Here is a 27,022-nt window from a genome sequence, read left to right as displayed (position 1 = left end):
TCTAACATTATCATTTAGAGATTTCAGGGGGTCCTAGATACAAATATTATAAGAGCAATCTGCAAGAACCCAAGACTGCCCTAAGTTTGAAAACTGATATGCTGCCTTGTCTCAACCAGACATCAACTACCAATGCTACAAATCCTGTCAAAAGTTGTTGTCAGGACATATCTACCTGTAACTGATAAATGGTGTCACAGCTGTCATAAATTGTATTGGTTTTTGTGTTTAATAACCAGGAACCACACAAGAGACGTGAGGATGCGTGTGTCACTCAAATATACTTACGTTTCATCTTTGATAATGAATTAGCATCATTTCTCTGATTTTCTGGAACACATTTTACATTTTCAGAAAACAAACTAGACTGTCTAGTACACTCTTGTGTTCACACATGTAAGAGGTAAAGTTTATAACGATCACAGATATTGAAGAATAGGTAATGGTTAACTCCCGTGTTCGAAGAATTGTTATGAACACTGTCTACAGCACTGACAATCAGATGAACAGAGGTGTAATATCATTATATAACTGATTATAACATGTTAATTCTCACCTACTTCACTACTAGAACAAACCTATGTTTTAAGGTTTATAAGTATTCATGGGTGGATGGTCGAGCTGAAAACACGCATCACTTTGGACCTTCCACACTCTTCAAGCTGACATGCCGTGTAGAACTGAAATACTGTTCAAATCAGCATCAAACCCAACTCACTCACTCATTCATTCACAGTATTGTCCCCCTACACGTACAAATAGAATCAATATGTGTGTCACCATGTTTCATTACCATGGTTACCTGATGAGAAACAACATTCATGTTTCATTACCATGGTTACCTGATGAGAAACAACATTCATGTTTCATTACCATGGTTACCTGATGAGAAACAACATTCATGTTTCATTACCATGGTTACCTGATGAGAAACAACATTCATGTTTCATGTGAATCACATCTGATGACACACACATCTTGAACACACGTTGACCAGTTTGTATACTTCCCGCCTCACATTTTAAAAATAAAAATAAATATAATCTAGTAATTCATTCATTTTGTGTCCTAATGGCATGTTTCCACCCTAAATGTTAATATCATACCTATATCCAACCCTTGGTATCATAATACTGATAGTTAGTTTACCTCGTCAGTACTGATGACAGGGATCTAAGGGTTACATGTTGGGCCATGGCCTGCTAACACAGTATAAATACAAGTATCACCTCTTCTTGAACTCGTTAAAGCAACAAGTTCTTGAGGGAGGACAAATTTCAAACCACTCAACCAATAATCCAGTCTTGTTCAGCATCTTCTTTTAAAAAGAAACAAATGTTTTCAAACAGCAACATGCCACCCCCACTTTTGCTGACAAGACAGAATTCTATACCAATCTCCCAATTCCTTATGGCCTCAAGGACTCGGCAAGTAGCTGGCAGTATGTCTCACCTGCAAAGTTATTGAGGGTGAAGTCAGCTGGCTGGTTGTAGCGTCTCATCGCAATGTCGTTGGAGTGGGTCTGTCGGAACACAACTGTGGTGGGGTCGGGGTGACCCCCGGGACCGGCGAGGTGCTGAAACAAACACAGGGACAGTGAAGCAGCATCTCCCAGAAACACACCACCTGCTCATCTTCATACAGCAATGTAAATGACTTTGACCACAAGAACATTCTGAGCTAACTACCTCAAAATCAAAATGATCAGGAAAGTTTTACTACATTTACTACAGACAGATGATGCTATTACTTCATTACAGTTACATGTTTGAGTCTAAAATTAATCAGTACTCCACTGCTGAAATATTGTCTGTTTCTCTCCTACAGATAGTATTATCAGTATCAACAGTCTACAAATCTAAGAAACTATTCTTAATCCCAAGGAGAAAACTTCAGGTTATTTCTACCATGATCCCTGGATAATTAGAGGATAGAAGTCTACAGCCTTCAAAATATAAATTGTTCTAATTGATTTGTTTAGTTACAGAGCAGTTTCCAAAATGAATCACTATCATGTTTGTTTGGTGGATAACAGTACTTCAGAGAATAACAGTACTTCAGAGAATAACAGTACTTCAGAGAATAACAGTACTTCAGAGAATAACAGTACTTCAGAGAATAACAGTACATCAGAGCAGCTATGGTGAGTGAGTTTAGTTTTATTAACCCATTTGGGGATCAAACTCGGGCCTTTGGCGAGATCGAGAGCGAATGCTGAGCAGCTTAGCTATAATAGCTGAAGAGTGGCTATAAACAGCTTTAAGAATGCAGTGGTGACCAATTTGAAAATATCAAATCAAGGTCAAGATTTAAACCATCATGAAATATATAACATGCTTGTACCAAACTTTTAACTACATACCATGCCAATTTCCTTACATTTAGAAAGAAAAGAATAGTGTCTATTAATAGATTTTTCAACATGGTAGCCACAGTGGCCATTTTGAAAATCATACTGGAATATTTTGACAAATTTAGTCAGGTGTTATCATTAGTGGGAACAAGCATCTGAAGTTTTCATCTTCAGGTGGATCCTCAAAAGAAGATATTTACATGAGGCCATGACTTAAGCTCACAAATTTCATCACAGGAGAGCTGAAAATACAGCAAAATAAGTTTTTTAAAACGAGGTTTCAAAAGAATTGAGAAGACACCATTAACAAGTTACATCTTGTCTATATGTCACAGTCCCTGGAAAGAAAGTCTTTGTGCAGGTGAGTGAGGTAATTAATGCAGGTGTGTCACTCACCTGGAGGCGGGGTTCTCTGGTGAAAGAGGTGCTAGTAGGGAGTACTTGGAGTGAGAGAGTAGAGGATATTACCTGGGTCTGTAACACATGCATGTTATACACAGTTAGTACTGCACAGACAGCAGGGTGGGGTTAATAGAGCGGAGCAGGAGGAGGAGGAGAGACAGGTGTTGACCCTAAAACAGCAGCCTTTGACAGTAAAGAATATATATATCAAAGAGACACAGGGATTCAGGATTCTAGATTTTGGTCTAGAAAGAAAACTAAAATATAGCCAAATCTAAAATTGGTCAGTGCCCTGCATTTCTGTTTCTACTAACACTAAGCCTAGGCAGCAAGCAAAATATAAAATGTTGTGAAAGATTATTTGAGATAATTTCCTAAAAAGTAATGTTTAACATTCATTTCAACAAACATCCAACACATGAGTTGGTCTTTTCAAAATCCAAATTCAAAGACTGCAAGAAAATGATTCAAAAACATATAAAAGTGACTATACTACTCCTTTTAACTCCATACAACCACATTCATATTATTACAGACAGCATCTGCCTGCTATAAGTGTTCATCAAGGACATACGATTCCTACTTCATTCTTCACATCACATTCTTGTATTTGATAATATCAGTTATCGATACTCTACATAGCACATAGGTATATACCAAATCAATATTCCAGGGTCAACCATTGACTGTCTCCTGCCAATGTAACTGCATCAAGTACAAGCAGTGTCCAGTTAGTCTGAGTGTAGAAACTACAAGTATAATGCACAGACAAGCTCTGATTACTTAGTGGCAGTTTTATTGAAATATAATTGGTATTTTCATCATTACCTTTCAACAGTTGAACACATAAATAATTTTTTTTCTGTTGAGCTAAAAAGGTTGAATATTGATTTTAATAGTTATTTAATAAAATGATAATCACTATGGTATCATAATTTTAATAATTTGACATTAACGCTTTCACATGTTTGAAGTTAACTATATATATATATATATATGATAGAAACAACTCCCACTATTTGATCAATGGGCATGACTGAGGACAGAAAGACGTAAAAAGTAAATATTGATGAAAAGGCCAAACATGTAAACAGTCTTTCAGGATCTGCAACTGACTGACTCAGTAATTATTTGTCACTGAGAGAGGAAAGCAGTAAGGTCTAAGGTGTGTGAAAATGGCGTACAAAGATGTAACATAGCTGGCAAAGCATACTCATGATAATGAATGCATGCATAATAGAAATATGGAAATGTATAACAAGGTAGAGAACAAAGTAAAGATTCACATTAACCTGACACTTTCACAGATGTAATCACTGAAACACAAACAAATACAAATCAAATAAACCTCCTAAAATTGACAATAATAATAACAATACAAATTCCAAAGTTGATGAGGATAAAGGTGAAATAGGGGTTAATACCACATTTGAGATTATTGTACATGTACAAGTATGTATGTGTGCCTGCTTGTACTTGTATGGACGTTGTATCTTCTGCCATAGAGATACCATGTCACAGTATAACATGGCTACCACACTCAGTACTTGATACAGATGTAGAAGAGAACAAGTCTTTATATCATCCCCTTAATGCTGAGCGCCAGGCAAGGTAACATCAAGTACCATGTTTCTGTTGGGATAATGCAGCCAGGGATCGGATCATTGACCACTCTTGGTCACAAGAAATAACCACGTCACTGATGGCATCTTTAATCAGGTCGAAATACACATCAGCAACGTTCTTGTCAAACTAGAAGTTTGGGTAGACATGGAACCTTGTTCACCCAAACTCGATTATCTAGACATAAAAATCTAGGGCTGGGACGGGTAACCCGGATAATGAGTTGGACCCGGATGTCCGTCTCAGTACCCGGACCCGTTACCATCATATGACTAACAGATTAAACATTGTAACGTTGTCTTTCACTTGAATTATTTACAGACCGCTGCCATATAGCTGGAATATTGCTGAGTGCGGCGTAAAACTAAACTCACTCACTCAATCATGATTAAAAGGTTGTATCATGTCTGTCAAGATTTAGACATAATTTACAGTCAACTGTTTTGAATATAATACATAGCTAAGATATTGAAAAACTTGAAATTTTAGCCTCAGAGCTGAGGAATATATTGCCATTTCTAACAAACTTGATGTCAGGAATTAACATAACGGGTATCAGGGTAGGGTTGGGTAATAGAAGGTGGGGGTTAGAAAATCTGAACCTGTCCCAGCCTTACATAAGACAATTCTGTTTTAGACATGAAGGTATGCCAATGGTAAACTCATTACAGCAAGGCTAACAGAGCTTCTGATGTATACTTAGAAATCATTTTCCTTATCATGTTGCTTTGACCAGTATTCCAGATATCAGGCCTGGAAGAGAGCACTGCTGGTTAGCTTTGGAAAAAACATAAATGGTGTTACTGTTACCATGCTTTCAAACAATCACTGGGATGGAAGCTGACGAGCCACCATGATTTGAATTTCATCTGAACCCATGTAAAGCAAATCCTTGTAAAGCACAGGATAGTAACTCTGCAGAGTGATTTGAAGTTTCCTAGTCCTTACAAAGGACTCTTTTCACACTTTTTGTGTTTTTAACGATGTATGCAGCGCCGTTGAGCATCTATGATGGAAACTAGGCGCGCTATACAAGCCAATTATTATTATTATTATTATTAATATCTGTATCAGTTATTACCTCCCTCAACATGCTTGGAGTCTTTGACAGTAGGGGATTGTATGCCACAAATAAATGATATTAGAAAAAAATGTCTTGTAGAATTTAGGTTTATACTTTTGATATCTGGGTATTAACATATTCATGACATTTTCAGTTACTGTAACTATTCTATACATAACTAGATCCTAACACTGAGGTAAGGTCCTAATCCAACTGCTGTCAATCTGGGCTGAGCCTGATTACAGTCTGCCCCAGTAGGTGGTGTATGGTCCTGTGTGCTGGTGACACTATAACTGTCATATCAGCTTACATGCCCCCATGTCTAGCAGGTGCTTACATTATTTATTACCCTGTCAAAGAAGTGGGTTCTGTCATTTCAAGCAGAACTTAATCCAAACAAGTTATTTCTATGGACTGGAATTGAAAATCCTTAACTGAAAATACTTGGTACAGTAAGATGAAAACATAACATTCTGTCAATCTCATGCTATTGAATTACAGCAAACATATGCTATAATACTGTCAATATTTACCTCAAATAAATACTTGGCACTACTCTAAATTGACTTATAATTGTTCAAAGCATTGTAGAAATACAGCTGGACTTTGTACAAGCCTCAATACTGACACAACTTAAATGTATGAAAAGAATTTTATGTTTAACACCAGCTCGAAAAGGACTGAAATCATACCTAAACCCCTTTCATCATCAGGATTATATGGCAAATAGATCATACTTGAACTCTAGTGTGATTTAAGAAACAATCAGATCAAACTTGCATGCTTGTGCTATTTCAACCACATAAAGTCACACCACTAACCTGTTTAATATCCACATTTATCAAATGCCCAATATTCTTTACCTTGGGGATTCATTGATTGTGAATTTTAGCATTTATACATCCACTTCAACATTATCAGCAAAACAAAAATACATCAAGAAATATTAGTATACTGATTAATACTAAATTAGCTATTCTGCAATGTGTACAGATAAAAATACAAATTTACAAGAAGATCTGCCTCTACACTATTTAATGTAAATGATACTAACTATGCTGATTCCACTAAAATGTCTAAACTTTTCAGCCTTCTCACTGTCTATCTTCAACATGGTTATTTTGACATGAGTAAACTTTTCACTGGCAGTGAGTTAAGTTGATTTAGTACTGATACTCCTTAATTTGTACTGATAAAATATTGACAGTAAAAGTGTAGCGATACGTTCATATCACGATGAACGATGACATCCCTACACAGGGCTCGATTTAGTGCTTTGTTACTTGCACTGGTGCAATCCAATATTGCAAAGTGCAAACTAGTTATTAGTCTAACTGGCACCAGGTGCAAGCCAATTTTTGAGTGGGTAAACCTCTGAATAAAACATCTAGATAATTCAATAGCATATTTCTTTCATTACATATCACAATAAAAGCCGTGCAATTGGAATTTGGTCGGTGCAACTAGGTTTTCATCTCAGGTTGCACCTGGTGCAAGTAGGTGAACATCTCTTAAATTGAGCCCTGCTACATATTGAAAATACATAAGTTGTACATCTTGTACAAGATACACATAATACAGATCCATGTTCCATTATCTGCCATAAACTGAGATGCTATCATTATAGTCATGGACACAGCAGGCTATGTAAAAGGCATGTATATACTCAACATCATAAAAAGGGTTAATATGATATACTTTTACAGCAGTTCTCAATACTTATTTTGTGATCATAACATTAATGACTGTGCTTTATGCAACCATATCAGGCATTACATATGTCTGTTGCTATGTGAATGATTGCATTTTTAAAAAAGTCTTAAATAACATTCTTTCATTACTTAACACATTCTTGACATTTACAATAGTCAGGTAGCCCAAGACAGCTAAATATTGTTCAGGGCTATCAAAAGCTATTGCGGCAAATCCTTAATGACTGGTAATGTTTGTTAAGTATACAATGGAAGTTCTTCCTATTTGATTTGCTTAACAGTTGATCAATTCTTCAAACCTTATTTACCACTGGTAAAGACTAGTTAGAGACTGTTTACTTTGAGAAATAAACTTAAATTGATTATGAGTACTGAAAATAAGTCACTGCAAAGAAAATTAATTCTGTTAGGTTTTTTTTCACCTCAATCTGTGTGCACTACCTGCATAGTCAGGACTTCCAGTCAGCCTGTAATGCTGAGATACATGTATATCATTTTTACAGAGAATTTCAGAGCATGAATTATTTTGTGAAGCAATGGGCACTATCCTATTCCTTGAATGGAATATGTACTGTTTAGAGTTAAAGATTATGTGACATTCTAAAACACAGGCAATGGTATTTACATGATTTACTGAGTATTACTGCATCAGGTGAAACTTGAGAAGGGGAACAACAGCAGTCTTGTGATCAATGTGATATTATTAGACATTTAGTTGATGTGACCTCAGTTAAATGCTGTCAGTTAGCTGGTCAGCAACATTGCTCAATAGCTAGAAATGCTTACATTTTCAGCAGAAGGTTGTTTCAAAAATGATGAATTAAGACATTGTTAGGCACTACATGGATCTGAAACTTGGCAGTCTTACACTGAAGAGACTGCTCTTACAAATTGTCAATAATATTTCATAACTCCAGTGTGTATGCTGAAGCTGAAGATTATAATTTGAAACCTTAAGTGTATATTGTTTGTTGATTTCCAGCTTGTCAGGGCACTGTGTGCATATTGTGGACTTTACCATACCTTAGTGTCAGAATTGATAAAGTCATATGACAGTGGACTAATTACGGATAATATTTTGAAAAACAGTGTTAAAGGTTTAGGGTGATTAAGACTCTATAATAAGAGTGTGAAGACCTAATTTTATACTGCTTTTTGTGACAACCACTTAGTGGGGAAACATACCTCCTTAGTGGCATGCTGGCACTTGGTAAAGAATTTTGACATTTTGCAGAACTACACAATCATATAAAAACAATGATATTCATTGCCATTATCATTATTTGAACTGACTGGCCAATAATTGTGTAACCAAGCCAGTGTTGAAGCCATGACGTTCCCACAATGCCTCCATGCAGGTGTGAAGTCAGTGTACAGGGTTAGATGGATGATTTTTGCCATGTCACTCTAAATATGTGATGATAAATATTTTTACCTTTTGATTTGGTGAAATAATTTCCTGTATAAATAGTACTGGTACATTAAAAAAGAGAAATGAAATATTATTAATATGATGTAGGACTAGAAAAATTTAAAAATATGAATATTTCCACTCATTTTGCTATAGATATAGGTATTTAAAGACTATCAGTGATTGTCAAACTTAAAGATTTATGAGAATCACACTAATTTAAAAAAATGATAATAGTATATTCACAGATATTTCATTTTCATGAGATAAAAGGTTCTTGTGAATTACAAATTAAACAATCCTAACACATGCCTCCTAAAAATATATATATATATTTACACATCAGAAGATGAAACTACATGAGACATTTGCAATAATGATGATTTACATCTCACAAGCATTTGTTGTCATAACAGCCTACAGCTTCCGTTATATTGGTATTTGGGATTATCTTTCAATTCATTTATATAAATGTGGCGTGTTATTTGTGAAATGACAATTATCTATTATTATTAATTACAGTCATTTGTACACTGTCAGAAATTGAAACTGATAACTCAACAACACAAATCAAGACATACTTCGAATTGAAACATTAAAATTATATGACATGACATTTATTATTCGCATACCTCTTTTGCAACTGTAAATCTGCTTCTCGGTTTACTGTAGTTGTACATACTTCAGTGAATCTGCACTATGCTACCAAAGTTGACACTACGAGTAAAAGGCTGCCTAATGTCACACAACATGATATGCATGTTTTCATTATCTCGGATAATCTCCTGTCAATCAGAGCAACTGATCTGTCGCACTCAACAACTGTTTGCAGTTCAACACTCGTGTGTGTAATCAAACATCATGCACTGGGAGTGATTTTCATTTTTCAAAACATGCCTTTCTGTTCATTTCAAGGAAAACAGAAGAAACGTTTGCCTGTGTTGTTTCATCCCATGGCTGCGCACCAACGCGTTAGATACCCATGCTATCAAACACATTCCACAAACATTGCCGCCATCTTGAAACTTAGGAAGCTTTCTGAGAGAGCATGCGCAAAGGAAGCGGAACAGGTGCGCGACATTTACCTTTGACCCGACCTTGAAGTCTCACCGGCTCTTCTCTCGCATTCACACCCGAAGACATATTCTGTGTATTTTAATATACTGGTAGACAATGTCTGCTTTTGATCCAATAGGTTAGTTTAATAATTACAAAACTGATTTGCGCCTCCCAGTGAATGAAGCATAGCGTGTATTTACTTATATGTCAATATTGAGATGATGAAACATGATTGAATAGAAGTAAGTCAAACGTCATCGTGTTATGCCACCGATGTTCACGTAGTATTCGTCATCAGTCAAGTCCAGATGATAATAATCTGATGCCACCTGGGCATGAGATTTATTGTAATCTGTTTCATTTTGGCAGCATAATGTTTGCTTTTGCAGTGTTATGAATTACCGTTATTCAATCACATAGTGAGATGGTGTGATTGCCTTCATAGTTTTGAAGGCTAGTATACATCATTCTGATATCTGAGCTGCATCTAGGTGACGGAAACCGAATTTATTGGATTGACTTATGGGAAAGATTAATAATTTCCTTAAGGGAAAACAACACCCAACTTTCAATTTTCTCACTGGTGCTTTTTAATTATCCCATGATGCTAATTAGCTCCAACGACCCAAGAAGACTGGGCTTCAAACTAGTAGAGGATGGCCTTGTTGACAAAAGGGGAAATCCCCTTATCTCTTCACATTTGATTGGATGACATCTATCATTGATAAAAGAGGAAACATCAAGAGAGCAATGAAATCTGAAGTAAGATGCTAACCACATCAACAGAGACCAAGGCATCTACCTATGCAGTGTGTACTCCACTGTGCTATAATCATGTCGTCTACCACAATGCACTTGTTGATTGCCGTATTGGTTGTGTCACAAGCCAACTCCTCGTCATCACTATATCAGCACACTTAATTGAACCCCCTCCTGATAATCTTTTTTGTTATTATATTGATAGCCTTGTACATTAATCCTGCAGGGATTTACATGGAGTCATGTATTTGAGGGTCCCTGGGACTCATGCTCTTAATTTTCAGGGGTCCTGGGCAACACATTTGGGGTCCCTGACACTTAAATATTATTATTAATACTGTTACTGTATTGTGTATCATAATCCTCACATTAATTGTTACGGTAACTAACTTGCAAATAATAATAATTTTTTTGTTATCTTTGTACATTAATCCCACCATGTGTTGTCATTTATATATTATACATGAACTCTTTGCACTTACTCAGCATTCACCTGATGAAGGAGTCAGAAGTAGCTCTAATATGTTGGGATAAAAGAATAGAAAAAGTTGTTATCCATAAAAAATGTCATGTATACAGGACTTGACGAAGCTTTATGAAAACTTTGCAAATTTGTTTGTGTAAATGTGTATATGCAGTTATGTAGTTTAGAATACAACATAGACGTGAACCTAATTTCTTTCATTGTTGTAATAATGAAATTCAGTTTATGTACTCAAATCAGCAACAAACAGTTTTGCAAGCAAATTTCATACAGCAACGGTACTACTCTCTTCAGTAAACCTTACCTCTGTGTAATTGTTGTCATTCACTTGAATAATGTTCAACCCTGTCCCTGAGGGTGTCATGGTAGTGTAATGTTGTCATGATATGGCTGAAATATTGCACTCATTCATGGTACTGTCTCCCGTGAAGGTCTGCGTTCGAATTGATCTTCAGTAACCCATGCTTCTCGTAAAAGGCGACTAACGGGATGGGGTGGTCAGGCTTTCTGACTGGGTTGACACGTCATCGTGTCCAAAATGCGTAGATCGATGTTCATGATGTTGATCCCTGGATTGTCTGGTCCAGGCTCGATTGTTTACAGACCGCCGCCATATAGCTGGAATATTGCTGAGTGCAGCGTAAAACTAAACCCACTCACTCCACTCTTGTGTCTGGTCATAATTATTCAATTTAAGATTGAGGGGTGAATGAATTACATGTTATGTAAAGTGCACATGAAGCGTAGAAAGAGAAGTAGGCAAAAGCATAGATCAAAGGATTAACTGACAATTAGTATAGTTGTCAAAAGTAAGTCTCGTTATGTAGGTTTACTAAAGCAGACAGAATACACCCACATCTTGACATGAAGATTCCTCTGTAAAAATCATGTACTTTGTTCAAAGGACAAATGTTAACTTGCGATTTCAAAGGTAAATCATCTTGTCTAGTAATGATGTATCTCTAGCTTCACATTTTATTGACTAAATATGTTATCACCCATTCCTTCTCCAGAATTCTCTGAAGGGTTATAATGTGTTTGCTGTGATATGATGTTCACCAATGCAACACCAATGCATTAACTAACAATATAAACACTTCTTGCAGCTTGTTATTGTTTAAACTTGTATTATTATTCCTTATTCTTCAATCACCTGATAGGTGTCACTTCACACAACGGAGTGAGAATGGTGCCAAACTCAGGTCACACTAGTCAAGATGATAGTCTATAATCTGCAAAGTGCGAATTTTGGTTCCCTGACAGCAGTAGTTATGCACATCAACTCAACCAAGGTATTATGAATAAACGTGAATCGTTATTTTAATATAAATAATAAATGTATGGGTACATGTACCCAGCATTATTATCACAAAATACAATGGCATTACTACATAGTGAATACACATGATGGACGTCATACACATGCTACATATCAAAGAGTTGATCACTGGATTATCTGGTCCAGATTCGATTATTTACAGACCGACGCCATAGAGCTGGAATATTGCTGAGTGCTGCGTAAAACTAAACTCACTCACTCACTCACACATATCAAAGATACAAACATTTCATGTTCCATTATCCCCAATCGCTGAGATACCATTACTAAAGACATGGGTAGGTGCATATGCATCTACATGCCAAGTCTGAAAAAAAGTGAGTGGGTGAGTTTGGTTTTACGACGCTTTTAGCAATATTCCAGCAATATCACCACGACGAACACCAGAAATGGGCTTCACACATTGTACCCATGTGTGGAATCGAACCCAGGTCTTCAGCATGACGAGTGGATGCTCAACCATTAAGCTACCTCACGGCCCCTGAAAGAAATTAATTATATACATTACATAACATGTACTTTTACCATGTTTACAGAAGACTATTCTCAGTGCTTAGTGTGATGTGATTTCTACTGGAGATGAATACAGATCTCTTCTATTCTAGCATCTTTCTTAAGTGTCTGTCAAGTATATTTTTGATGACAGTAATAATTATATGATGTTTTCCTGGATTTAACCTCACAGCGATCTTACACATTTGATATACATTGATATGTTTTGTCTGGACAATGATATTACATCATTTTTGAGTCTACTAACTTAAAACTCAATGCTCTTCTTTCAGAACATCAGCATATACGGTTCAACCCTCTCCGTGGAGACTGGGTACTGGTGTCCCCACATCGCGCCAAGCGACCATGGAAAGGACAGGTTGAAAAACTGGAAGCGGAGAAGGTGCCAAGACATGACCCAAAGAACCCACTGTGCCCAGGGGCAACTCGGTCTAATGGAGAGGTAGGTTATCTACACTGTATAGAATTCATAAGGGCATGTGTCTTTCATGCCTTTCGTTAGTATGTAATGATAATTCATGTCACTGTTTCTAGGATAGCAGGTAAATGGCTTGTGCCCAGGTTGTCAGAAAGTCATGACTGATACATAACGAAGTATATGGCTTTATGGATAACACTTGTAGCTTGATAACAGAATAGGATTCTACATTGAAATGTCACTCTATGCATTAAAGAAGTTGTTATCCATGAAATTGTATACTGCATTATTTACTCCCCAAGTTTAAGATTCCTGATCAAACAACGACTGATACGTCACAATATGTCCTGCTCAGCACATACTATTCAGTCACAGATAAGAAATCTTTCTCCTTCATGTACTGATTATTAGTCTTCATGGTTATAGCTATTTTCAGCATCAGTGGCCCAGTAGCCCTACTCCTGCGTGCCACCACTTCCTGTAATCCTCCCTTCACTGATCCAGATGATACCCGTGAAGGTCCGGGTTAGAATATTGATCTTCAGTAACCCATGCTTGTCGTAAGAGGCGACTAATGGGATCGGGTGGTCAGGCTCGCTGACTTGGTTGACACATGTCATCGGGTTTAAGCAGAATGCTCATGCTGTTTCACTGGATTGTTCTGTGACTGATTTACCATATAGCTGGAATATTGCTGAGTGTGGCGTAAAACTAAACATCTCACAGATGTGGTACAATCAGTTTTGTTCTGTGTGATTCACATGGTACTACTACTACTATCTCCATCACCTGTTACCCTGAGGAACGGGGCGGTGGGGTAGCCTAGTGGTTAAAGCGTTAGCTCGTCACGCCGAAGACCCGGGTTTGAATCCCCACAAGGGTACAATTTGTGATGCCCATTTCTGGTGTTCCCCGCCGTGATGTTGCTAGAATATTGCTAAAAGCAGCGTAAAACCAAACTCAGTCAGTCAGTACTCTGAGGAACAGTGATGTATATCATTACACACCATTACATTACATTGTTCACACTGATATTTTAATCAGCACCTGGTCTCTCTGTCTCTTTATTCTAGGTGAACGCAGATTATGAAAGTACCTACGTGTTTAAGAATGACTTCCCAGCCATGCTTGAAGAGGGTCCTGCTCCTCGTAAGTTCACTTATTTAGTTTATTTAAGATTGATTATACAAGCTCTTATTTTTACCATATCAGCTGCACATATAATTAACAGGAACCAGAAGATTCTTCAAGGTTTTAGGACATGGATGACACAGTGGTGCCATTTGCCATGTAATATTTAGGCCTAAAAAAAAGTGTTGTTATTCTGATTACCTGACCGACCCTCAATTCTGGTGCCGACCCTAGTTTGTTTTACGAGGTATGAATAAAATAAGCATTCAGATACCTTTGTTTTCCCAGCACCAGTGGACATCGGTCATTCTGATAGAGCATGTCGACATGATGGCCGCAAGCTTGATTGAATAAACAATTACACATTGATAAATGTGTTATTAGTTCATACTTTACTTCTAAAAATAAATGTAAAAACAAATATTCCTTCCTACCTACCTACCTACCCTAAATTTTAAAGAGGTGTAATCGGAACCGCAACTTTGTTTTTGGCCTTAGGGTGTCTAGCTTCAAAGGCTGTAGGGTAAGCCTTGAGTATCCTTGCTTGCTATGAACACTATAACTCCCGGCTGTGATACCTAGATCAGTCTGGTTATCAGTTAATCAGTAGATCGAGTTGAGCAAGGTAGTTCTTTAAATTGCTACAAATTCTATCAAATCATTGTAAGACCATACATATATGGGCAGAATCTCATGAATGACAAAACAATTGTAACAGTTGTGATGTTTGATCAAGGGAAGTAACACAGGGATTTACATGGAGTCCTGTATTGGAGGGTCCCTGGGACTCATACTCTTAATTTTCAGGGGTCCTGGACAACAAAATGGGGGTCCCAGACACTTAAATATTATTATTAATACTGTTATTTGTTATTTGAACTAAATCTAAAAATTTTAAGTACTTTTCACCCACACAACTTCTTATACTTCCAGTGATGTTTACAACATCAATCAACATAAAGTGTGTTTCTTCTCTCAACTGACAAGGAAGAAAGAGGGATTTGTGGGAATTAATTACTTACAACATTTAACAATGACAGTGCTTCAGTTCCATGGTGGTTGTGGTGTTATTGTTCATGTGCTGGCCAACAGGTGGCCCATAGGCACCCAATTTCACTTTGAAATGCTAAGTTGGGTTGTCTCCCTTGCTCCACTCAAGGTAAAGATTTTATACTGGTCACAAGTTCAAGAGTGTGCTATATCTTGAATATGTCATATGTATTTAGGTTGTTTTCCCTTATGGGGTAGGAAATGTTGCATGTTTATCAGAATTAATAGTTTAACAAACTCGATGCAGTTTCACGAATCAAGAAACACTCATTAACTATTGTCCTTTATCACCTTCATCAGTAAGACCCTGGCCAGACATTGCAATATTTTGTTTCTACCGATCCCAATGGTAACTGTGTTAACTAATATTGTCTGTCCATACCAGTTGTTAAAGGTTATCACTTGAGAAGTATGTTCTGTATTTTGTCCACAGCCCCGAGTGATGACCCACTGTTCCAGGCTGCACCAGCGTATGGCACCTGCAAGGTGATGTGTTTCCACCCCTGGTCTGATCTCACCCTCCCCATCATGTCTCACACCGAGGTGCGCAAGGTCATCGACGCCTGGGCGGAGCTGAATGTGGACCTGGGCAAGAAGTTCCTGTGGGTGCAGGTGACAACATCTACATACCACTAAATTAGTTGCAGGGTACTCTGTCATAGACGTTGTCTCCAGGACAGGATAGCAAGCTCCTTACAGCTCAACACTCTGCTTGAAGCTTTACAACCATGCATGATGCAACTGATTGACCATTCTGTCTACAAGTGATGACTGTGATACCTGTCAAGACCCTTCTCTAATACTCTCCCTTGTACTTTGTATAGGTAGAATGTATGGAGAAAGTGTGGTGCTATTCCATATGTAGTCAAGACCCTATCAGATGAAACAAGCAAGACTTAATTTGTCTTGGAAATAAAAAGAATAGTGAATCAGTAGTAATGAATTCGAGTATTTACAGTAATGGTATTCCCATAGACAGTTTTATAACATGCCATGCTATTCTGGGTTTGAGGTCATGTTTCCATGATTCTTATAATAGCACTGTCCTTGTCCCCACTGATAGTGGTGATGAGTGAGTGAGTGAGTATGGTTTTACGCTGCTTTTAGCAATATTCCAGCAATATCACGGCGGGGTACACCAGAAATGGGCTTCACACATTGTGCCCATGTGGGGAATCGAACCCGGGTCTTCGTCGTGACAAGCCAACGCTTTAACCACTAGGCTACCCCACCGCCCCGATAGTGGTGATGAAGCCAGGGGAGTGACAGATGGTAGCGTCAAGCTTGGTGGCTTCCCAGCATCCTAACATCCCCAGTCACAGAGGTGGAAATAACCCATTGCCCGTGTCCAGTGCTTTTTCTGTCGGGCAGCAAATTTGTATATCATGTATCCCCAGTTGATTTTCCAGTTTAATAATGCTGTTATTTAAAAATAAATAAGCTGGCCCGGTATAGTGGAAAAAATGATCAGGGCCTTTTACATTGCCACTGTTTAGCATTTTAAAGTTATTTCTAGATTGCTGATGTTGTCCGATGTGGATTCTATGCATGTTGCATGATGAGTGCCATCAAACAGCATTCTCTCACCTGCATAACACAAAGTGGGAAGGGGCTTTACGAACCTACACTAACTGATATCATTTGGTTTTCAGTTGTTTGAGAACAAGGGAGCAATGATGGGATGTTCCAACCCTCACCCTCACTGCCAGGTAACCATAGTAACCTGAGGTTACCAGGGAACAGAATGACATAGGCCGTGGTTCAAGAGATCATTGATTCCTGTCATGATTAACAAGTGTTTAATATTAATGATAAAGTTTGAAGAAATTTGTGTCATACATTATAAGCATATCTTTACCCAGTTGTTTATGGATTATGGTAGTATTATAGTTATGCCAAATGCTTAAACTCCCTGCAACAGGTGACTAATGTGTAAGCATACAGAGCTGCTTTGGAGGGACTAAATTAGTGTATTGCATGACCTGATATCTTCACTGTGTTACTTAAAAAGAATGAAGCAAATGCACTGTCATTTTTGTTTGGCGGGTAATTCATGATCTATGTTCTGATTTGGACTGTATATCTTGTGAACTTACATATCTGGGGAAATCCAAGACTCCTTGTCACAGGTAGGGAGCAGGGTGGCACAGTGGTCTGAGGCACTGCATCACTCTGTGTAGAGTTACATCCCTAATCTGCATCAGGATCTGCATGGGTTTCTATCCAAATTTATGATTCCTAGGCCCCATTCCTCAAAGCGAGCGTATTGCTAAGACGATCGTAACCCCCATACTTTAACATAGTGTTATGATTGGCATAGCGCTACGATCGCTTTGAGGAACGGGCCCTGGTCTGTTAGCATCGTTCCAGTGCCGACTATATGTTAAACATCTGTGATCTTCATTAGTTTGGGCCTCCATTAGGATGATGTATAGTTATAGGGTGAAACCTGATGCAGCTCACCACTGCCTTGTTAGGAATACTGATGACAAGAGGAAACAAAATGGATGGGGTGGTCAGGCTACATCACCTAGGTGATTGTGTGTCATCCTTACATCCATGGCTAACGATATGAGTCACTGGATTGTTTGGTGAATTGTTCAATATCTGTAAAAGGAGTGAGTGTGGTATAAAACAACAAGCACAAGCAGCATGTTCAGTAATCAGCTGTATTGCAGGTGTCGGTAATCAGCCCTATTGCAGGTGTCAGTAATCAGCCCTATTGCAGGTGTCAGTAATCAGCCCTATTGCAGGTGTCAGTAATCAGCTGTATTGCAGGTGTCAGTAATCAGCCCTATTGCAGGTGTCAGTAATCAGCCCTATTGCAGGTGTCAGTAATCAGCTGTATTGCAGGTGTCAGTAATCAGGTGTCTAATAGCCCTATTGCAGGTGTCAGTAATCAGCCCTATTTGCAGGTATTGGTGTCAGTAATAAGCTGTATGCAGGTGTCAGTAATCAGCCCTATTGCAGGTGTCAGTAATCAGCCCTATTGCAGGTGTCAGTTATCAGCCCTATTGCAGGTGTTGGTCAGCCCTCAGGTGTCAGTAATCAGCCCTATTGCAGGTGTCAGTAATCAGCCCTATTGCAGGTGTCAGTAATCAGCTGTATTGCAGGTGTCGGTAATCAGCTGTATTGCAGGTGTCAGTAATCAGCCCTATTGCAGGTGTCAGTAATCAGCTGTATTGCAGGTGTCGGTAATCAGCTGTATTGCAGGTGTCAGTAATCAGCCCTATTGCAGGTGTCAGTAATCAGCCCTATTGCAGGTGTCGGTAATCAGCTGTATTGCAGGTGTCGGTAATCAGCCCTATTGCAGGTGTCAGTAATCAGCCCTATTGCAGGTGTCAGTAATCAGCCCTGTTGCAGGTGTCAGTAATCAGCTGTATTGCAGGTGTCAGTAATCAGCTGTATTGCAGGTGTCAGTAATCAGCCCTATTGCAGGTGTCAGTAATCAGCCCTGTTGCAGGTGTGGTGCAGCTCCTTCCTGCCCAATGAACTGTCTGTGAAGGACAAGACACAGAAGGAATTCTACGACAAGTACAACAAACCCATGCTGGTGGATTATACAGAAAAGGAACTCAGTAAGAAGGTAAGTGGTCACCTCTGCCCGACTTACTGTGTTTGGGATTTATGTTGTAACTTGTAGACAGGCAATGTGCCTAAGCAACAGTTGGCAGAATCCACAAAATGGCCTGTGAGTGACTTGGACAGTTTTTGGTTGAGCTATGCTTATGCTTGTATGGTGGAACACTCTACTCACCTGCTGTTGGTTGGCTCTTGCAGAGACAGATTAGGACTGTTGTTTCTGTTGTTTAAGACATGTGTTGATTTGGAGGGTATGTATTTGTGCTGGAGAATGTTGTTTCTGTTTAAGGTATGTTCTGATTTGGAGGGTGTGTATTTCTGTTACCCCATGGATGCTGTGCTTGACCTCATGGATGATGTATTTCTGCTGGAGAAATGTTGTTTCTGTTGTTTAAGACGCGGTTGATTTGGAGGGTGTATATTTCTGTAACATGTGATGTGATGTTGTTCTGTTGTTTAAGGCATGTGTGATTTGATGGCATGTATTTCTGTAACCTCATGGATGATGTGCTGGAGAATGTTGTTTCTGTGGTATGTTCTGATTTGAGGGTGTGTATTTCTGTTACCTCATTGCTGTTTGAGAATGTTGTTATAGCTTATGCTCAATATGCTGTTTCCAGTCTTCCTGTTATTTCATTGCTAATGTTGTGCATGATGCCGCTGTGAAAACCAAACTTTTGTTTTCTAGTGTTTGTATTGTTTCAGGAGCGTGTTGTGCTGGAGAATGACCACTGGGTGTGGCTTGTCCCTTACTGGGCTGTCTGGCCATATGAGACAATGCTGCTGCCCAAACGTCACGTCCTGCGAATCGAAGACCTCACAGACACTGAGAGAGACTGTGAGTTGTGGCTGAACAAAGTGTCTTTCCTCAGAGTGTATTGTCCAATCCACCAGCATACCCAAGCAGAATATTGCTGTACAGTCACATCAATAATGGCACATTTCTATTTATGTTGCCTCACACAAATGTCGTTTTCTGATTGGCTGAGCGCTCTTCTACTATTTTCAATGTACCCTGCTTACAAGCGAGTAACATTTTCTATGTACCCTGCTGTGAATGCCGAACTCATTTGGTACTTCGTAGTAGTAATTATTAATTCGAATAACAGTGAATCACGTATTATGTACGGCAATTACCGAGGTTTTGCGAATGCAAATCCATGGAAGGGAGATGAATCTAAATTTGTTTTTCTTGTCGTCTTATCGTCTGGTACTCCATACTATGGTCCGATACCCGTGCTTCAAACAGTTCAAAATTACCATTGAGGTGTTTGGTAAGATGAATATGTTGTTCAGTGGTCCTTCGGGCTCAGGGAACATAAACAAACATCGAGGGTACATCAGCCCCCTCGAGACCAGTGAACAACTTATAATATGACTACCCTGTAGGGACACTAGGGTACAGTAGCTCACCTCACATGTTTCAAGAATAAACAACATGGTTGAGCAGACTCATAATCATAACCTTCTTAACTGGTCCAGTATATGTCGACAGGCAGCCATCATATAGCTAGAATATTGCTGCGGCTGGAAATAACTATGAAACAAAAGTTAGTTTCATTAATTGTTGCCTTATGACAACAGGCTGGTGTGTAAGTCTTTCAGGCATTGATACCATGGGCAACAGTATAATTGGCAACAAGGTACCAATCTTCTTATACTGACAGCTGAAATCTTTCTTTATTTGTGTATTTTCTTGAGTATAGTTCAGATATAGCCTGAGAAAAGCCTGACAGTGTAATCACCAGTGTGTTGATCCCCATGGGGAATCCTAGACAGAAGGGATCCCTTAAGTAAGTCTGCTGTTGGTGATGACTGCCCTATAGAATATCAGTGTGTGATATGGGGCAATAGGGTACCCTAGTGGTCAAAACATTCGCTCGTCATGCCAAAGACCCGGGTTCGATTCCCCGCATTCCAAGTGTGTGATATAGTTCATTGTGTTTCATCTGATCACAATGTGTGATATAGTTCATTCTGTTTCATCTGATCACAATGTGTGATATAGTTCATTCTGTTTCATCTGATCACAATGTGTGATATATTCATTCTGTTTCATCTGATCACAATGTGTGATATAGTTCATTCTGTTTCATCTGATCACAATGTGTGATATAGTTCATTCTGTTTCATCAGGTGCTGTAGCACATTCAGATAACAGTTACTTGTTTACCTGATCAAGATTTGACCATTTCCAGGCCACCATAGCTGGACTATTGTGATAAGTCCACTCACGTATACTGTCTTGGTTTACAGCGTTAGCTGATATCATGAAGAAACTGCTGTCCAAGTACGACAACATGTTTGATGTGTCGTTTCCCTACTCCATGGGTTGGCATGGTGAGTATTACCAGACATTGTCAGGCGTTATAACAGTGTATGAAATAAGGCCTGTCCGACCTCCCAAGATGTGCTAGAATTGCTGACGGACGGTCTAAATATACAGCTAGCCAGCGCGATGGTGTGGTAAAAAATTTAGATAACATGTTTCATACATCTGAGTAAATTCACCATATCTTAAAATCTATTTTTGAAACTGAGCGTTACATTTAGACTTGACAATTACTGTTTGAACATTGAACTATTGTATCGCAAGCTCAAAGCACTGTGTTGACATACTCAAAGTCAAACAGAGACACCTATCGATGCGCGGAGTAAATATATGTCTTAAATTAAGTAAATTATTCATTGTAACTAAAAATTATTATTATCTTTGTATTGCCTGGTCTGTTTAAATCCATTTTGGGCTGGTAACATTTTGAAGTTACCATTGCTGGTAACATTTTGAAGTTACCAGCCTGGATGTCTGGCTGTGTTTTTGGCTTATTTCATACACTGGTTAGAATACTGGAAACATGGATATTGCTGATATTGAATGGAATCTATGTTTAGGATATTTCAGTGTTATAAGCAGACAGCCTGTTTCTCACTGGACAAGAAGGTTTAGGCTGCCTGCATCTGATCCTGTCACTACTGATTGCTTGATAATGATTCCACAAATTTCATGTTTCGTCTCAGGTGCACCCACTGGAGAGCGTCTAAAGGGAGACAACCAGCACTGGCAACTTCATGCACTGTATTATCCACCCTTGTTGAGGTCAGCAACAGTGAAAAAGTTCATGGTTGGGTATGAGATGCTGGCCCAGTCACAGAGAGATATTACAGCAGAACAGGTGAGTTGGACTGAAGTTGGGAATCTTACAGCAGAACAGGTGGGTTGAACTGTAGTTGGGAATCTTGCAGCAGAACAGGTGAGTTGAACTGTAGTTGGAAATCTTACAGCAGAACAGGTGAGTTGAACTGTAGTTGGGAATCTCACAGCAGAACAGGTGGGTTAAACTGTAGTTGGGAATCTTACAGCAGAACAGGTGGGTTGGACTGTAGTTGGGAATCTTACAGCAGAACAGGTGAGTTTGACTGTAGTTGGGAATCTTACAGCAGAACAGGTGGGTTGAACTGTAGTTGGGAATCTTACATCAGAACAGGTGAGTTGGACTGTAGTTGGGAATCTTACAGCAGAACAGGTGGGTTGGACTGTAGTTGGGAATCTCACAGCAGAACAGATGGGTTAAACTGTAGTTGGGAATCTCACAGCAGAACAGGTGAGTTGGACTGTAGTTGGGAATCTTACAGCAGAACAGGTGGGTTGGACTGTAGTTGGGAATCTTACAGCAGAAACAGGTGGGTTAAACTGTAGTTGGGAATCTTACAGCAGAACAGGTGAGTTGAACTGTAGTTGGGAATCTTACAGCAGAACAGGTGAGTTGGACTGTAGTTGGGAATCTTACAGCAGAACAGGTGGGTTGGACTGTAGTTGGGAATCTTACAGCAGAACAGATGGGTTAAACTGTAGTTGGGAATCTCACAGCAGAACAGGTGAGTTCTTACAGGAACTGTGAGTTGGGAATCTTACAGCAGAACAGGTGGGTTGGACTGTAGTTGGGAATCTTACAGCAGAACAGGTGGGTTAAACTGTAGTTGGGAATCTCACAGCAGAACAGATGGGTTAAACTGTAGTTGGGAATCTTACAGCAGAACAGGTGAGTTGGACTGTAGTTGGGAATCTTACAGCAGAACAGGTGAGTTGGACTGTAGTTGGGAATCTTACAGCAAGAACAGGTGAACAGGTGGGTTAAACTGTAGTTAGTTGGAATCTTACAGCAGAACAGGTGAGTTGGACTGTAGTTGGGAATCTTACAGCAGAACAGGTGAGTTGGACTGTAGTTGGGAATCTTACAGCAGAACAGGTGGGTTAAACTGTAGTTGGGAATCTTACAGCAGAACAGGTGAGTTAAACTGTAGTTGGGAATCTTACAGCAGAACAGGTGGGTTGGACTGTAGTTGGGAATCTTACAGCAGAACAGGTGAGTTGGACTGTAGTTGGGAATCTTACAGCAGAACAGGTGAGTTGGACTGTAGTTGGGAATCTTACAGCAGAACAGGTGAGTTAAACTGTAGTTGGGAATCTTACAGCAGAACAGGTGAGTTGGACTGTAGTTGGGAATCTTACAGCAGAACAGGTGGGTTAAACTGTAGTTGGGAATCTTACAGCAGAACAGGTGGGTTGGACTGTAGTTGGGAATCTTACAGCAGAACAGGTGAGTTGGACTGTAGTTGGGAATCTTACAGCAGAACAGGTGAGTTGGACTGTAGTTGGGAATCTTACAGCAGAACAGGTGAGTTAAACTGTAGTTGGGAATCTTACAGCAGAACAGGTGAGTTGGACTGTAGTTGGGAATCTTACATCAGAACAGGTGAGTTGGACTGTAGTTGGGAATCTTACAGCAGAACAGGTGGAGTTAAACTGTATTTGGGAATCTTACAGCAGAACAGGTGAGTTGGACTGTAGTTGGGAATCTTACAGCAGAACAGGTGAGTTGGACTGTAGTTGGGAATCTTACAGCAGAACAGGTGAGTTAAACTGTAGTTGGGAATCTCACAGCAGAACAGGTGGGTTAAACTGTAGTTGGGAATCTTACAGCAGAACAGGTGGGTTAAACTGTAGTTGGGAATCTTACAGCAGAACAGGTGAGTTTGACTGTAGTTGGGAATCTTACAGCAGAACAGGTGAGTTAAACTGTAGTTGGGAATCTTACAGCAGAACAGGTGGGTTAAACTGTAGTTGGGAATCTTACAGCAGAACAGGTGGGTTGATTTTAGATATTGCTATCATTTTTAAGACTCATCCATTAACTGTGTTCTGTGGCATAAAGTGTCTCTTGTGTACTTGTGGACAGAAACATGTGGTACTTGTGATAACACCCTCGAAGTCCAGATGTGACTTTAAAATCTTTACTTTACTGAGAAAGTGTAATCCCATATAGAACGTGTTACCATTTGACCATTTTCTAAAAGGAATTGTGTATTCATGTATTATTTAGATTTGCAAAATATCAGGACTTGATCTATAATGTTGTAATAATGGAGGTGAGCTACATGGGTGACTATTGAGGGGAAACAACTATTGCGATAGTGATAGTCTATAGTAGCGTACTATTGCGATAGTGATAGTCTATAGTAGCGTACTATTGCGATAGTGATAGTCTATAGTAGCGTACTATTGCGATAGTGATAGTCTATAGTAGTGTACTATTGCGATTGTGATAGATAGTGTACTATAGTAGTGATAGTATAGTAGTGTACTATTGCGATAGTGATAGTCTATAGTAGTCTATAGTAGCTATACTATTGCGATAGTGATAGTCTATAGTAGCGTACTATTGCGATAGTGATAGTCTATAGTAGCGTACTATTGCGATAGTGATAGTCTATAGTAGCGTACTATTGCGATAGTGATAGTCTATAGTAGCGTACTATTGCGATAGCGATAGTCTATAGTAGCGTACTATTGCGATAGCGATAGTCTATAGTAGCGTACTATTGCGATAGCGATAGAATATAGTAGCGTACTATTGCGATAGTGATAGTCTATTGCGACCAACTATTGCAATAGGTTTTTTCTCTTTGAATTGTTTCATTCGAAGTCATTTCCCAAATGAATGTATAGTTTATATGTAATATAAACAAAATGAAGTAGTTTCAGTCTCTTTTGATAACTGACAAGAAACTTAAAACCCAGATCAAGTAAACAGTTAAAACATAAACTCAATGTAGCTGCAAGTCTGCAACCAAACAATAAAAAAATACAAAACAACATAAATATTTGATAACAATTTTGCGCTGTGCATTTATCAATGGAAGTCAATTCGTTTCTACAATCGATTAATTGCTATCGGAGACTCAACAATTGCAATCCATCAATATTTCGATGCATCGTTACAGCCCTATGAGCTACAGAATGTCATCAAGCCTCATATCGTAAATGTTCAAACTTTAGTATGTACAATGTTTCATTCACAGGCTGCTGAGAAACTACGGGCATTATCTGAAGTTCACTATAAGCTGACAGAACAGTCATGATGACGCAGTGTGTAGGTTGTTGCTGACTGTAGGAGGAAGGTGCTGTGCCTTGTGTAGATGTCTTGTAGTGGTGTGAACCCATTGTTTGTGTTACAGTCCTGAAAACACTGCCAAGGGATGTTAATATTGGCCTCACTAATCATACACTTTTGTCTGGCGTGAAGTGTTATTGTTATGTTTTATGAAAGTGGATCTATGCTAATGTGTGTAGTAATTAGCAAGTCAGGTATCAGGTGGCAATCAAACTTTAGTGTAATACTGAGATTAACCTTTGTTTACCTGAGGGAAGGTCGATGACTGTGAAAGTCTCCAACCTTCTTGTTAACCATTTTGAGGTTGCATGATTTTAAATTACACTCAGACTGTTACTTTCACTGCCTGCTTATTGCATGAAAGGTGGTTCTGACCTGTCATAGGTGTCTTCATGCTATGTGTAGTGAGCACAAAGATCACGATTGTAATGAGACAGGAGATATTGCTGAAGGATGTGTTTAATATTAATAACAGTTGTACTGATCTCTTGAATGCCAGAAAACAAGTATCATGCTTTGAATCTCAGAATTGCTCTGATCATATTCCAAGGATTGTCAGTGCTATACCAGCAGATGGGTTTCACAAAAGGGGTAAACATTTAAGACAACCTTACAACTGAAATATTGTTCAAAGCAGTACAGACCCCAAGTTACTTACTTTGTTCGCTCGCATTGTGACAACGTCTCATTCACGGAATGAAGATCTGTTTTCAAAGCTTTAATATTCATTATATATATATAGCTGTATATATAGTTACTCATATACTCTGAGATGTGTGTTTTGTATATCATACTCTGAGATTTGAATCTCCTTGCAGAAAGCTTGACAGTGTAATCTCACAGAGCGATAACTTGAGAACAAGAGGGATGGGTTTACGAGATTGTTGTCTATAACATTCATGTCCTTATTGACTAACTCAGTCAGGGAAATATTCATGCCAAAATATTTATCAAGACCGATTTATGTATTTTACATTCTCTACACACAATAAAGAATATATTAGCTGATGGCTGGTTTGTTATTCAGTACAAGGTTTGAAGGAGTGTCTGGGTGTGTGGTACGAATAGATGCCCAACACCCCATGCTTGTAAGGGAAGATGACTTACTCTGAGAATGGTCACAGTGTGTGACCTTGTGTGGCTTCCCTACTTGACTGCATGAATCCTTGCTCCTGCTGACACAGCTGGCTTGCCAGGCCCAAATCTGCATATTTACAGTCCACGTCATTTAGCATAAGTACTGCTGACACAGCTGGTTTGCCAGGCCCCCAAATCTGTATATTTACAGTCCACGTGATATGGCATAAATACTGCTGACACAGCTGGATTGCCAGGCCCAAATCTGTATATTGACAGTCCATGTGATTTAGTATAAATACTGCTGACACAACTGGATTGCCAGGCCCAAATCTGTATATTTACAGTCCACATGATTTAGCATAAATACTGCTGACACAACTGGTTTGCCAGGCCCAAATCTGTATATTTACAGTCCACATGATTTAGCATGAATACTGCTGACACAGCTGGTTTGCCAGGCCCCCAAATCACATTAATGACAGCAGCGCATATGGAGGAAAAGCTCCAATGGTGCACAGACATGCAGGGTAAAGGCTTTTCAAATGTGAATTTTACAGACGAATCAAAGTTCCAGTTTTATAGGATCACCAG

At 38.9% G+C, this 27,022-nt stretch overlaps 2 protein-coding genes and 1 long non-coding RNA gene across 5 annotated transcripts in view; 2 read left to right on the top strand and 1 right to left on the bottom strand.

Moving 5' to 3' along the window:
- Nucleotides 1-9,587, bottom strand: part of LOC124253423 (leucine-rich repeat-containing protein 49-like) — a 63,372-nt gene extending 53,785 nt beyond the window's left edge. Inside the window, exons 1-4 of one of the 3 annotated variants that reach the window (XM_046687188.1) lie at nt 9,197-9,587; nt 4,048-4,071; nt 2,750-2,827; nt 1,453-1,576 (exon numbers count right to left, since the gene is read on the bottom strand). In XM_046687188.1, the coding sequence (XP_046543144.1) occupies nt 1,453-1,501 (49 nt within the window). In that variant the 5' untranslated portion in view covers nt 1,502-1,576; nt 2,750-2,827; nt 4,048-4,071; nt 9,197-9,587. The remainder of the gene's footprint in view (nt 1-1,452; nt 1,577-2,749; nt 2,828-4,047; nt 4,072-9,196) is intronic. The other 2 variants (XM_046687187.1, XM_046687186.1) reach the window with 2 other exon arrangements.
- Nucleotides 9,588-9,661: 74 nt separating this feature from the next.
- LOC124253384 (galactose-1-phosphate uridylyltransferase-like) lies at nt 9,662-26,359 on the top strand. The gene is made up of 10 exons (XM_046687136.1): nt 9,662-9,759; nt 12,991-13,160; nt 14,210-14,285; nt 15,751-15,929; nt 16,970-17,026; nt 18,781-18,903; nt 19,605-19,737; nt 21,156-21,239; nt 21,918-22,072; nt 25,260-26,359. Exons 1-10 carry the CDS (start codon nt 9,738-9,740, stop codon nt 25,317-25,319), a joined length of 1,059 nt encoding a protein of 352 aa, XP_046543092.1. The 5' UTR covers nt 9,662-9,737; the 3' UTR covers nt 25,320-26,359.
- LOC124253385 lies at nt 17,033-18,774 on the top strand. The gene is made up of 3 exons (XR_006892198.1): nt 17,033-17,995; nt 18,046-18,170; nt 18,356-18,774. It is a non-coding gene; the product is annotated as an uncharacterized LOC124253385 (long non-coding RNA).
- Nucleotides 26,360-27,022: the final 663 nt, after the last annotated feature.

The sequence above is a fragment of the Haliotis rubra genome, unplaced genomic scaffold (assembly GCF_003918875.1).
Source record: "Haliotis rubra isolate DU_JTF1 unplaced genomic scaffold, ASM391887v1 Scf54, whole genome shotgun sequence".
Lineage (NCBI taxonomy): Eukaryota > Metazoa > Mollusca > Gastropoda > Lepetellida > Haliotidae > Haliotis > Haliotis rubra.
Note: the sequence above shows the minus strand (reverse complement) of the source record. Positions and strands in the feature narration are given on the sequence as shown.

Coding starts and splice junctions, on each gene's coding strand:
- LOC124253384 (XM_046687136.1), top strand. CDS start 9,738: ATGTCTGCTTTTGATCCAATAG. Junction 14,286..15,750: donor TGAAGAGGGTCCTGCTCCTC/GTAAGTTCACTT, acceptor TTTTGTCCACAG/CCCCGAGTGATGACCCACTG. Junction 18,904..19,604: donor AAAAGGAACTCAGTAAGAAG/GTAAGTGGTCAC, acceptor GTATTGTTTCAG/GAGCGTGTTGTGCTGGAGAA.